Source organism: Humulus lupulus, chromosome X (genome assembly GCF_963169125.1).
Source record: "Humulus lupulus chromosome X, drHumLupu1.1, whole genome shotgun sequence".
Classification (NCBI taxonomy): domain Eukaryota; kingdom Viridiplantae; phylum Streptophyta; class Magnoliopsida; order Rosales; family Cannabaceae; genus Humulus; species Humulus lupulus.
In genome coordinates this window covers 152,022,002-152,035,420 of record NC_084802.1, presented here as the reverse complement: position 1 = coordinate 152,035,420, position 13,419 = coordinate 152,022,002, and the positions used below count along the sequence as shown (strand labels likewise).

The window sequence follows — 13,419 nt, the reverse complement described above, 5'->3', positions numbered from 1 at the left end:
CTCCACCTATCGATCGGGACATGCCAACAAGAGGATGGGGAAACAATGCCAACAACAGGTCGCACTGTAGTCGGTCACATTTTAGAGATGGCCATGACTATAATGAGGTGGATTCTGGTAGAGGAAACGCTGGTCGACGGCAAGGAGAGAGGGGTGGAGAACAAAACTCTCCACAAAGAAAGAACCGGCCGATGAGACAGAATGCTGAGGGGCAGCCTAGACAGCCCAACATCTTTGATCGGCTTGGCGTGAGTGAAGAAAGGCGTAGGGATGAGGATCTGAGGGACATTCTCAATGACAAAAGAGAAAGACACGATGAGTATGCCTCTCCAGCACCAGTCGCTCCAATAGTACCAGACGCTATGCAGGCCCAGCTCGATGCATTGAATCAGGTCATCCAACAACAAGTGGGATGCTGGACATCCCACATTGAATTTGACCGGAGGAGGGGTACTTTGTTTGTACAAAGAATCGTGATGGCTAAGACTCCAAGAAAATTTAAGATGCCGGTCTTACCCAATTTCACTAGAGTATAAGACCCTGTATCTCACGTGAACAAATTCAAGATATAGATGGACATCCAAACGATGTCAGATGATGCTCAGTGTAGAATCTTTCCAGCCACCTTGTCCAAGACTGCTCAAGAGTGGTTTTTTAAATTCCCTCCGGCCAGCATAATGTCTTGGGAAATGTTTGTGAAGGAGTTTTATAGACAATTTTATGTTGGTCGAGTACATTCGACCGAGGCCAATCAACTTGTCAAGATACGCCAGAAGGAGGGAGAAACCTTGAAGGGGTATGTCCAACGTTTCATGCGAGCCGCTGCTAGGGATAAGAGGGTTGGCGATGAAGGAAAGATGATGGCTCTTACTATTGGAGTACGATGCCATTCATCCCTCTGGAACAGTTTGAGGATGAATGGGGTTAAGAGCACCCAAGAATTTCTGGACAGAGCAGACACGTACATCAAGCTCGAGGAGGCCATTGCTAACGAAGGGAAGTCACCTGCAGACGACCAGGGTCAGAAAGAAGATCCCAGCAAATTCGCTAGTGGGTCTGGGAAACCAAATGGCAACGGAAAAAATAATGGGAAAAATAGAGGAATAAGGGCATGAACCATCAACATCTGAGAACAAGCGTGTAACGCCCTGGATAGCCAAGACCGTTATACTGTGTGTTTATAAAGGTGCAAGACTTGCTAATCAAGTCATTTAATTTGAAACGTGTCACTACCGAAACTATAGTTGAACTAGGGTTAAAAGATTTTGTTCTCAAAAGCTTTATTACTTATAAACAAACATTTTTCCTTACATGGGATCCCAAAAGTAGTAAAGTTAAAAGACAGTCTACAAAATTTTAGGACTAAAATACAGTTATTAGCCACTCTAAGGCAAAACAGACAAATAAGCTTTTCTTGTCTTGTATCACTCCTTGGCAGTGGCAGCCGATCAGCTGACTATGTACATTCAGCCCCGCAGCTCTCCATCTCAAGATTGGTCCAACTTGCCCTTGCCTTTACCTGCACCACGTAGCACCCGTGAGCCAAGGCCCAGCAAGAAAACACAATAGCAGAGCATAATAATTAAGCAAACAACCAGATAACTCATACAGTATAAACATATACTCAACAGTCCAATTATTCATGTTATTCAAGTATTCAACATACCAAGTATATCAATTCATATCAATAATCATTTCACATATGATAACCAGGGTTAACGCCCTTAGGCCGCACCCTCTATTTATCCCACTGACTCCAGCCTTCTTAAACTGAGCTCAATGAATATTAAGCTGTCCTCAGCTACCAGTGGCCGAGCCACGCCCTGTGCGCAAGTATAATTTACAGCACCCTTAGGACGTTTATCGCATTTCCCATGGCATAATACCATCTATGACATTATACAAATATAGGGAGCTCTTAGTCCCATCACAAACACATAACCAGGTGCAATTTTCTTACCTTTAGGTTTCGCTAGCTTTGTTCAATTTGATCCTCAAGTACGATCCCGTTCGAGCCCTAGCGTACACCTACTCGCAGCCATAGATCAAAATCATGACCAAACCTTGATTCCAAAACCTAGCCTCGGGACCAATCCCGAGCCCTCGGGAAGCCCTAATTCCACCGAACAGGGTAAAAACCCTAAGAAATAACCTAGAAACCCCTTTCTGGGAACAGGGTAGCGCTACAACACCCTAAAGTGGGCGCTACAGTGCCACAACCAGAGGTAAAAATGCCCCAGACCACAAAGCCTAGCGCTGTAGTGCCCAAAGGCTATCGCTACAACGTTAGTCACAGCACATCAAACCCTTCATTTTCTTCCTTCAATTTTCCCCGAGCCAAACCTTACCAAAACTCTTCCAAACTTCAACCAAATAGAAAAACAAGCCTACCAACATCTCCAACTCACCCCAAATGACCCAACCACAAGAAATTCAATCACATGCACCCCAAAACACAAAATTCACCATGGCTGAACCTAGAGCTCAAAACTCAACAGAAACCAACTGAAATCACAAAAATTAAACCAGAGTTTATTACCTTTGATGGATGAGCTCAACCTAGGCTATCCTCCACACTAGCTTAGCCTTCACCTCCTCAAAGCTTCAGCCTCAACACCCTAGAATTCCCCATCAAAGCTCAGCTCAAAATCCATATCAATACTAAGAACTAGAAACTGAGTTACAACCTCAAGACCTCACCTCAAATGATGAGTATCCCCTGCCAATTCCTCACGCCCAGGCCAGGGATCCTAGCCTCAAGCTCTTGTCCAAACTCTCTTGGAATTTTATCTCCAAGAAACCACAATAATTGGTGATGAAAAGCCTAAACCGTTGAGAGAAAACCCCTGCTTTTCCGTTCCTTCTTTTCTTTTTCTTTTCTTTCTTTTCTTTTCTTCAGACCTCTACTTCCTTCTACACACTCCAATAAGGTATAAATTCTAGTAATACTCATCCCTTATAAGCCAAATGACCAATTTTCCCTCCCCTTTATAACTAAGCTTTTAAACCTCCTAGGGGCATTTTGGTCATTACACCCAATTCTCGCTAATTCCTCGAATGTCTCTAATATTTACCGCTTACTTCCTGACACCAAACTAATCACCAATTATATTCCCCAATATCAAAATAGACTCCAATATATTCTCTGAATTCCCATAAATACCCCCAGGCTCGCCCCGAGCCGGGTATAAATCCCTGCCGTGACTTTTTCGCTAAACTACTCACTAGGATCGCCTTGAGTGACAGATCATGAATATATCCACATAATAATGTGGTCTCAACAATTTATCCCAAATATATACAGTTATGCCCTCAACGGGTCAAAATTACGAATATGCCCTTCTAACCTAGCCAGGGCCTACATGCATACTAATACATAGAGTCATGCATGACGGATATTCAATTAGTCATATAACATGCTTTTAATCATTTAATTCACATATAATCTAGTTATGCCCTCCTGGCACGCTAATCAGGGCCCTTAAGCCTTATTAGTGAATTTGGGTCATTACAAAGCGCCTTAAAAGTAACAGATATGAGCCAAGGTTCCCCAATTATACGACCCTAGTCGATAGCAGAGCATAAGTGTATCAGGCCACTCACACAACTATTCTGTCCAGGCGACCAGCCTCAATCAGGAAAGATATCTCCAAGAGAGATACAACCAAGTTTTGTCATTTTCATAAGGACTACGATCATGACACCAATGAGTGCAACCAGCATAAGGATGAGATTGAGTTCCTTATTAGAAAAGGGCACCTGAGGAGGTATGTAAAAGCTGCTGGAAGTTCTCAGCGAGAGGCTCAAGGAGGCAAGGAGCAGGCACCTGTACGCCAACCCTCGCCCCCTCTACAGCCAGCTCCAATTGTTGGTACATTGCTGACCATTTGCGATGGTCGACACCTGGCGGGTGATAGTGGGAAGGCAAGGTAAAGGTACACCCGAACCATACATCACGACCAGGACATTGAAATGCTGAACGTAGAGGAGCGAACTCCCAAAAAACCTCGAACAGAGGAAGAAACAATAACTTTCTCTGAGCTTGACGCTCAGCATGTTCGATTTCCCCATTCGGATCCTCTGGTCGTGGATGTCCAAATCGCTAATATGATGGTCAAGCGAGTATTGGTGGATACAGGATGCTTACACAATATTTTGTATAAATCTTCATTGAAGATAATGAAGTTATCAGTGAAAGATTTGGAGCCATGCAACCAAACCATTTAGGGTTTTTCCGGTGAAGGGCTCGCACCAACTATGTCGATTAGACTTCTAGTCACAGCAGGAGTGGCACCTGCGAACAGGACATTACTCGCTACTTCCATAGTAGTTGATTGTCCTTCAATGTATAATGTTGTGATTGGAAGGCCTATTCTGGTCGACCTGCGAGTTGTGACCTCGGTCTAGCACTTGGCCATGAAGTTTCCAACTGACGCAGGAGTGGGATGCGTGTTGGGAAACCAGCATAAAGTGCAGGAATGTTATAATTCCTCGATTACCAAGGAAAAAAGAGGCAGATCGGGGGAAAATGCTGGGAAAAGGTTGCTGTTGGCAAATGAGGTACAAGCCCAATCAGGTGAACAAGTCACCAAATAGGGTGTTGCCCAAAGTGAGGATATAGACTGCAATCCTCTCTTTGGGAATTTTGAAGGAAATGTGGGACTCGTGGAGTACCTCGAGGAGGTCCAACTAGAAGAGGCAGATCCGACCAGGGTTGTGAAAGTCGATAAAAACTTAGAGACAACAATAAAGAAAAAACTGGTGGAATTTTTTAAGGAGAACCAGGAGGTGTTTGCCTGGTCACATAAAGATATGGTTGGGATTGACCCAGCAGCTAATAGCCACGTCTTAAATATAGACAAAAAATTTCCACCAGTGCAACAAAAAAGGAGGTTGCTCAACAAAGACAGATCGAAGGCATTAAATGATGAAGTCGAGAAGCCAAAAGAGAACGGATTCATCAGGGTAGCATTTTATCCATCTTGGGTCTCTAATCCTATTCTGGTTCCCAAGCCAAATGGCAAGTGGAGGACGTGCATGGATTTCACAGACCTCAATAAAGCCTGCCCGAAGGATTGTTTCCCACTCCCTAGGATCAACCAACTGGTCGATGCTACACCAGGGCTTGAGATTTTATCATTCATGGATGCACACTCTAGGTACAATCAAATCAGTATGCATCCACTTGATGAGGATCACACTAGCTTTCGAATAGATACAAAGCTTTACTGTTACAAAGTAATGCCTTTCAGTTTGAAAAATGCTGGTGCAACTTACTAGTGACTGGTCAATCATATGTTCAAAGAACTGATCGATGTTAACATGGAGGTATATGTCGATGACATGCTGGTCAAGTCAAAGAAGGAAAAAGAGCACATCAAGGACCTGCGAGAATGCTTTAACATCTTGAACAAATATCAGATGAAACTAAATCCCCTCAAGTGTTCATTTGGTGTTGGATCAGGAAAATTTTTGGGATTCATAGTAAACTCGCGAGGTATTGAAGCTGATCCTGAAAAGATCAAGGCCCTGATCGAGATGCTGTCACCCACCAAGATTAAAGATGTTCAAAGCAAAACCGAGAGGATTGCTGCTTTGAGTAGATTCATTTCTAAATCAACGGACAAGTGCGTTCCATTTTATAATCTACTCAAGGGCAACAAGAAGTTTGAGTGGACAGAAGAGTGTGAGCAGGCTTTCCAAGCACTAAAGTCTCATATGTCACAACCATCGATCTTGTCCAAACCGGTCAGAAAAGAAACCTTGTTCATTTACTTGGCAGTTAGAGAGTATGTTGCTAGCGCAGTTTTGATCAGAGAGGAGGACCATGTCGAAAAAGTTGTGTACTATCTAAGCAAGTGGTTAGTGGGAGCAGAATTACGATATCCTCCCATTGAGAAGTTAGCCTATTTCTTGATTCTGGCCTCCAGAAAGCAGCGACTGTACTTTCCAGCTCACCCCATTGTGGTACTCACTGACCAGCCATTACAGCAAGTCCTGCAGAAACCAGAAGCCGCCGGTCAATTATTAAAATGGGCAGTCGAACTTGGGCAGTTCGATATTTCCTATTCTCCACGAGCAGCTGTGAAGGGACAGGCTCTAGCAGACTTTGACGCGGAATTCATTAGAATCTAGGATATCGAACTGATGGAGGATACTGGACTCAAAACTCACATTCCTTCCTGGAAGCTATATGTAGATGGCTCTTCCAACAAGCATAATGCTGGAGCAGGACTGATCTTGATTACCCCAGAAGGGCATCGGTTCCATTGCACAATCAGATTTGATTTTACAGCGTCCAATAACGAAGCCGAATATGAAGCTCTGCTCGTAGGATTAAGATTAGCCAAGGACATGGATATAAAGTCAATTGAGATCTACAATGACTCCCAGCTAGTGGTTAATCAAATTATAGGAGAATATCAAGCTCGAGGTCTCAAGATGGTTTCTTATTTAAACAAAGCCAAGGACTTATTAGCACAGTTCGAAAAGTATACTCTCTAGCAGGTACCTCGCGATCAGAACTCAAATGTCGATGCCTTGGCCAAGTTGGAAAGTGCGAAGGACATTGACACCATGAACATAGTGCCGGTTGAGCATTTGTTAGCACCAAGCATTCCAACAGAGGAGTCTTCACTGGTGATCCAAGCGACAGACATATGGATGACACCCTTCATTAGATACCTTGGGCAAGGAGTGTTGCCAGTGGAAAGAAACAAAGCAAGGACCCTCCAGAGGCAGTCGGCTCGGTTCGTTCTGGTCGACGAAATTTTATACAGAAGAGGGTACTCAATGCCGCTGTAGAGATGTGTTTCTAAAGAAAATGTCAAGGAACTGATGCAAGAAGTTCATGAAGGTTTCTGCGGAGATCACGGTGGGGGGCAAAGTTTGTTGAAAAATATCCTAAGGCAAGTATACTTCTGGCCAACCATGAATGAGGACTCTATGTACTTTGTTTAGAAATGTGACAAGTGTCAAAGATTCTCCAAGATACCTCGAGCAGCCCCAAATGAGCTCAAACAGATCCAAAGCCCGTGGCCATTCGCAGTATGGGGGATTGATTTGATCAATTTTTTACCCACAAGAAAAGGAAATGTCAAATATGTAGTAGTTGCTGTTGACTATTTTACGAAGTGGGCCAAACCTGAGCCACTAGCAATCATAACGACCAAGAAAGTTTTGGATTTCCTGGTAAAAAAGTATCATTTGTCGATATGGGTTACCAAGAAAAATTGTCTCAGATAATGGCACAAAATTCGACAGTGATCTTTTCACTGATTTTTGCGAGAGGCATGGGATTATCAAGAGTTTTTCATCGGTAGCTCACCCACAAGCAAATGAACAGGTTGAAGTTGTCAACAAGACCCTGAAGGACACCCTGAAGAAAAGGATTGATGAAGCAAATGGGGCATGGCCAGAACAACTACCAGAAGTCCTTTGGTCGTATAGAACATCCCATCGAATAGCAACAGGCCATACTCCATTTTCTCTGGCCTATGGATATAAATCCATGGTGCCTGTTGAGTTAGACCCGTCATCACGTAGAAGGTTGGCATATGATCAAAGTACTAATGATCAGTTATTGATGGAGTCTTTGGATATGGTCGATGAAAGGCACGAGCAAGCTCAACTTCAAGTGGTAGCTTATCAGCAAAAGGTGGCTCGATATTTTAACTCTAAAGTACAAGAAATGAACTTTAACGTAGGAGATTTAGTACTTAGAAGAGTCTTTCTTAACACACGCGATCAAGCTGCCGAAGTGCTTGGACCTAACTGGGATTGTCCGTATCAGTTTGAAGAAGTCCTCCAACCAGGCACATATAAACTTGCTCGCTTGAATGGAGATCTCATTCCTCTCTATTGGAATGGAGAACACCTGTGCAAGTATTATCAATAAACAATTCTTTTTAAAGAACTGGCTTGTATTAATTTCACTTTTTACAAGTTTATGAATAAGGGCTGGTAAATTTTATGACTGGTCGCTTACAAGTGGAAGATCAATTTTTGATCACTCGTACAGACACGATTTTTTCCATTTATTACGAGAAATAAAAGGAACTATGCGTAGCCAATTATTCTTGCCAATTATTGTATTTACTACAAGTATTTGCTCATTACGTGTGTTGTTTTGTTATATTATCATTTTTTTATAAGTTCGCGAGCAGTAATGTTGGAACAGGTCTTGGTCATGGCAAGTGAACGAGGACCTTAAGCTCCTCAATCACTTGGGGGGCATATAAGGTACTAAGAAAGCAAAGCATATCAACAAGCATATGTAAACACGCGAGCAAAATAAGGGAAAGCATACTACGACACTTAGAGTATTTTTCAATTTTTTTTTAATATTGTAAAATGGAAACAAAGTGCTATGCTAAGTTCGATCATGCGAGCAGATGTTATAATAAATAGAAAATATTATAATGTCAAACTGAAATGTGTTACATCGCGAGCAATTGCTGCTCGGATTTAATTAGTATTAAAAGGAAGTTGCCTTACATAGCAAAAAAATGTCTTGACATCAGGAACTGTGGTTCGTATGTCCTAGTTACAAATAAAAATAAATAAATAAAATTAAGGAGCAGCAGGAGGTTCTTGTTGGGATTGCTGGTTGACTGTAGTCCCAGCATTCTCTTCAGCACCTTCGATGTTGTCGCCAAAGAGATCTCAGTAGATACCTGAGCATTCTTCTCTTCTTCCAGGCGAGCAACGCACTTTGCCAGTTCAACCTGCTTCATATGCTCTGGGAAGTAATCAATGTTCACCCCTGGGTTGCTCTTCCAGAACAAGTAGAAGCATTTGAAAGCTTCTCCCTTGCACTTATCGAGTTTGCGAGCGTTGGTCTCCTCGATTAGTTTAATACACTCCTCCTGCTCAGCGGTTTCTTTCCTACTGATCACCAGGTCATCCTTAAGTTTGGAGGCCTCTTTAAAATATAGCATCGAAGCCTCCCTATACTTCTCCTTGGCTTCAGTAATTTTAACCAATGCTTCCTGGTGTTTCCTCACCTCCTCGCTCAAGCTATCATTTTTCTCCTCGGCCGCTTTCAGCTACTTGGCATACATGGCCTCGACCACCTTGACCTCCTCAGCAAATTTAGCCTCGAACTCCTCAGCTCGCCGCCAGTCATGCCCCATTGTGAGGATACCCTGCGAAAAAAAATAGAATAGTAAATCAGTCAGGGGCAATGAAAGAAAGTGTTGTTCAATTAGCAAAAGGAGAGTTGGTTGATTAAGTTTATTATATGATTGTAACGACCCAAATTCGCTAATAAGGCTTAAGGGCCTTGATTAGTGTGCCTGGAGGGCATAATGGGATTTTGTGTGTGACTTTAATGAGTTTAATGCATGATTATGATTTAATGCACGTTATATGACTATTTGATTATTTGAGATGCATGACTATGTGAATTAGTATGCATGTAGACCTGATTATCTTAGAAAGAGCATAATTGTAATTTGGCCATTTTGGGCATGACTGTGTTGATATCTGTGATCTGTGACTCGAGACGATCCTAGTATGAGCGGGTTAGCGGAAAAGTCAAAGCGGGAATCTATACCCAGCTTGGGTTAAGCCTGGGGAGTTTAAATGAGAATTTGGAAAATATATTGAGGTTAATCTTGATGATGAGGAATGTATAATTGGTGATTAATCAGGTATTGGGTAGCAAGCGGGAATTATTAGGAACACTTGAGGTATTAGTGGGAATTTGGGTAATATGACTAAAATGTCCCTTTATGGGCAAAAAGGTTTAGAATTATTTGGGAGGGCATTTTGGTCTTTAGGCTTGTTAGAGATAAGTTAAAGGGAGCTTTATACTTAGTGGATTTTGTAGAAAAAGAGTTAAGGCTGAAAAAGAAAGAAAGAAGGAAGAGAAAGGAAAAGAGAGAAAAGCTTAAGGGTTTTGTTCCAAAAGAATCGGTTTGTGGCTCTCCCATCATTTTCCCTTCATTTTTCTTGGAGTTAAGCTCAGTGGAGAGCTAGGGTAGGCTGAGCATCAAGGATCCTAAGCTAGACTTGAGGATTGGCAAGGGATTAGCAAGATCACATCAGAAATTTGAGGTAAGTACTTGAAGATTTCAGTTTTAGGGCTTGACTGGTTTGAGCTGTGTATTTGAGCTAAATTGATGGGATTTTTGGGGAAATCAGGTCAAGGTTGTGAAGGAGCAAGCTAAGGAGGTCTAGGGTTCAACTGAAGGTTTAATTTCTATCCACGGTATGATTTCTAAGACCTTATCTTTGATGTTTGAATGAATTTATGGTTTTAGGGTTCATTATGGTGGATCTTGAGTTTTGGGTTGCTTGAGCTTGGGGTATGAGTTCTTGGGATGCTTGGGATGAGTGTGAGGTGTTGATAAGTTTGTTTTTGGGCTTGGGAAAGATTTGGACAAGTTTGGGGTTGAAATGGTAGAAGGAAATCGCAGGAAGCGATTTTGGGTATTGCTGGTCTGCAACTAGCGCTACAGCGCTAGTCAGTGGGCGCTGTAGCGCTTTCCCCTGTTTCTGGGGGGTGTGGTTCTGCTTGTAGTACTACAGCGCCCTCTTTAGAGCGCTGTAGCGCTGCACTGTTCACAGAAGGGGATTTTTGGGTTTTTGTTGAGGGATTTTGACCTAGGGTTCGGGGCTTGATTCCACCACTTTGTTTTGGGGATCTAGGACTTCCCGGGGGCTCGGGATTGGTCCTGAGGCTAGGTTTTGGACTTGAGGTTTGGTAATGACTTTGACTTATGGATTTTGCTTAGGTAAGCGCTAGGGCTCGAGTAGGATCGTGCTCGAGGAGTCAGGTGATCAAGGCTATCGAATCGAAAGGTAAGAAAACCGTAACACCCGAGGACAGGGCATGGGCCCACAGAGTTATTTCAGGGCATGGCCCTAGATTGTATTATGTGAAAATGTATAACCTTAAATGAATTATTATATGTTTGAATGATTATTTCGAAATGTACTTTATGTGTGATTATAATGAAATGAACGGCTAAGGCCGAGAGCGGTGAAGGCCGAGAACGGCCTTGGGGCCAGAAGTAACACCTAGCACATGGGATGCTTGTAGCCAAGGTGGGACCCAATGGATACATGAGTTATCCTTACGGTAAGGACCGAGACCCCATGCTTTTGTAAGGCCCTTGGGGCGGCATGGCCATGGTTGTTCAGTCGGATGGTTTCCCTATTTATCAGTGGATTATATGTCAGCTATATTCTATGCATATGTTATATACTGTATGAGTTTTCCTGCTGGGCTTCGGCTCATGGGTGCTCTGTGTGGCAGGTAAAAGCAAGGAGTCAGTCAACCAGCCATGAGTATGGAGAGCGTGGGGGCGGCGCATACATGTTCGTCCTGCCCGACTGCTTTGGTTGGGGGCATTTTGTATATGGCTGTATTAACTTATTCTTTTGATAGTTAACCTGGTGTAAATCTATTTTTGAGTTGTAAATATTTTGTAAACCTTATTTTTGGGATCCCAGATGTTTGATACTTAATGTTTTCAATGAAACTAAACATTTTCAAAGAGTATAGCCTTAAACTCTGGTTTAGTCACACTTTTGGTTTTAGAAACCACGTAGAGTCAGTCAAAAGCACGATTTCTATTTTAAACTTACTTAGTAACGGCTCTAAGGTAGTAGGGCGTTACAATGATGGTCGCAGAAAATAAACTTGGGGGGCAAATGTTTACCCAAAAAAGATTTACCTGATGACGTGGCAGATTTAACAAGCATGTGGGATGCACGTGACCATTTAAGTGAGTACGATCTGTTCGACCATCGACCAGAAGAGAGTTCACTCAACAGACGACATATTTTATGAGCGATCAATCTGGTCGCAGTATTTCAGATATTTTCAACGGATGTAATTTCGCATTTATGTAATAATTGTGATTTCCATTTGTATTTAGATACGCCTGTATGAAATGTAATTAAGGCCCATTGACCTAGGTAGAACTCCTTGAGCCTATAAATAAGACTCAAAGGGCTCAAGGGAGGGGACTTTTGGACTTTCCAGAATTTTGAGAAGAGAATTATAGTGTTTTTATCTGCCAAAATTGTATTCATCCCGATGCTTGTGAAACTCGGGAACCCTAGTTCATTGATCACAGTTTTTGGGATTTTACATCAATACGAACACTAAGTGGACGTAGGTCATTACCATTTCTTGGGGCCGAACCTTGGTTGTCGTTTATCTTTCTCTCTTCAAATTCATCTTGTTTTTTATCGTTTTACTTGACTCTGTGTCTTTGACCAAATCAAGGGTCAACACTCCCTATTAATCATGTAGATCAAGAATTTATATTTCATTTGAGCATTCAAACACATAATAACATATATGGTTACTGTTGACGCGGTTCTTTGGCAACAGGTAATTAAGAGAAGAAGAGAAAGAGATTAGTACTTAAAAGTAGAACCGCCGCAGATATGAAATCTTTGTGAGAAGAACTAGGTGACCCTAAACACGTTTTTAAGTGGTTCGAAGGTTAAAATCCTTCTACTCCACTAGTCAATATTATTGATCTTTTCTGGGTAATTGGTTTATAAAATATATAGTTCTTACAAGACTATTTTTTCCAACCCCTATCAATTCCCAGGGTCTCCGTATTTATAGGAGAAGGCACCTGGAAATTGGTAGGGAGGTCATCCCGTGACCTTACCATTTGTCATATCAAGTCTGTGATATTCATAATTACTTCCTAAACCTGACACACAAGTGTGGTCTAATCAGTATGGAAGGAGATAATGGGCCGCACGGCCCAACCCGTCCGTGGGTGTCTGAATACGCACGTTCCTGCGGCGTGTCCGAGAAGTCAGGGGGATATCGGACACGTGATGGCAGGATTATGCACGTTTATCTTGCGTGTTGACTTCCCATAGGGTCAGAGCTTCCTGAGAAGCTCGCTACCGGAGCAATCCATAACCCGAGCTGATCCGTCAGTGGTCGTCGGATGTTGTTCCCAGCTCCTGGAACGACAAGAGGGAGCAGGAAACTCCATCCCCTCGAGCTAGAAAGGGCCCGTCCTGAAGATAAAGCCTCTGGCCTGTGGGAGCCTCGGGCTAAATCATGTTTAGTCCGAGGATCGTCCTGCTAAACAGCCCGTGGGAAATCCAGGGCGTACATCTGCCCCCCAAGCTCCTGCTCGTGGTCCATGACGTCAGACATGGGAGACCACAGTTGGAGCTTTTAGACTTCTCCCACAACCCTTCGCATTCCATGCTTTTCGCATGCGTCTGATACGTGGAACGCCGTGGGTGGCGACGGTACATTCTACGAGAACCGCATTAAATGGCCTAGCCTACTGTCCAGCCGTCGTTTCACATTTTGAGTGGAGGGTCTCCCAGGAGCCTTTTACACGTGATCCCCCCTTGTATAAAAAGGGGGTGGTCATCCCACGCACGGACCACCTTACCATTCAGAACCTCTCAAATTTCCTTCTT

The 13,419-nt window shown here is 42.9% G+C and overlaps 1 protein-coding gene across 1 annotated transcript; it reads left to right on the top strand.

Annotated features, from left to right (window-relative positions):
- Nucleotides 1-572: 572 nt before the first annotated feature.
- LOC133806375 (uncharacterized) lies at nucleotides 573-1,115 on the top strand. The gene has a single exon (XM_062244485.1). The coding sequence runs from the start codon at nucleotides 573-575 to the stop codon at nucleotides 1,113-1,115; it is 543 nt and encodes a 180-aa protein (XP_062100469.1).
- Nucleotides 1,116-13,419: the final 12,304 nt, after the last annotated feature.

Excerpts from the sequence above, each read along its gene's own strand:
- LOC133806375 (XM_062244485.1), top strand. The coding sequence starts at position 573 with ATGGACATCCAAACGATGTCAGATGATGCTCAGTGTAGAATCTTTCCA.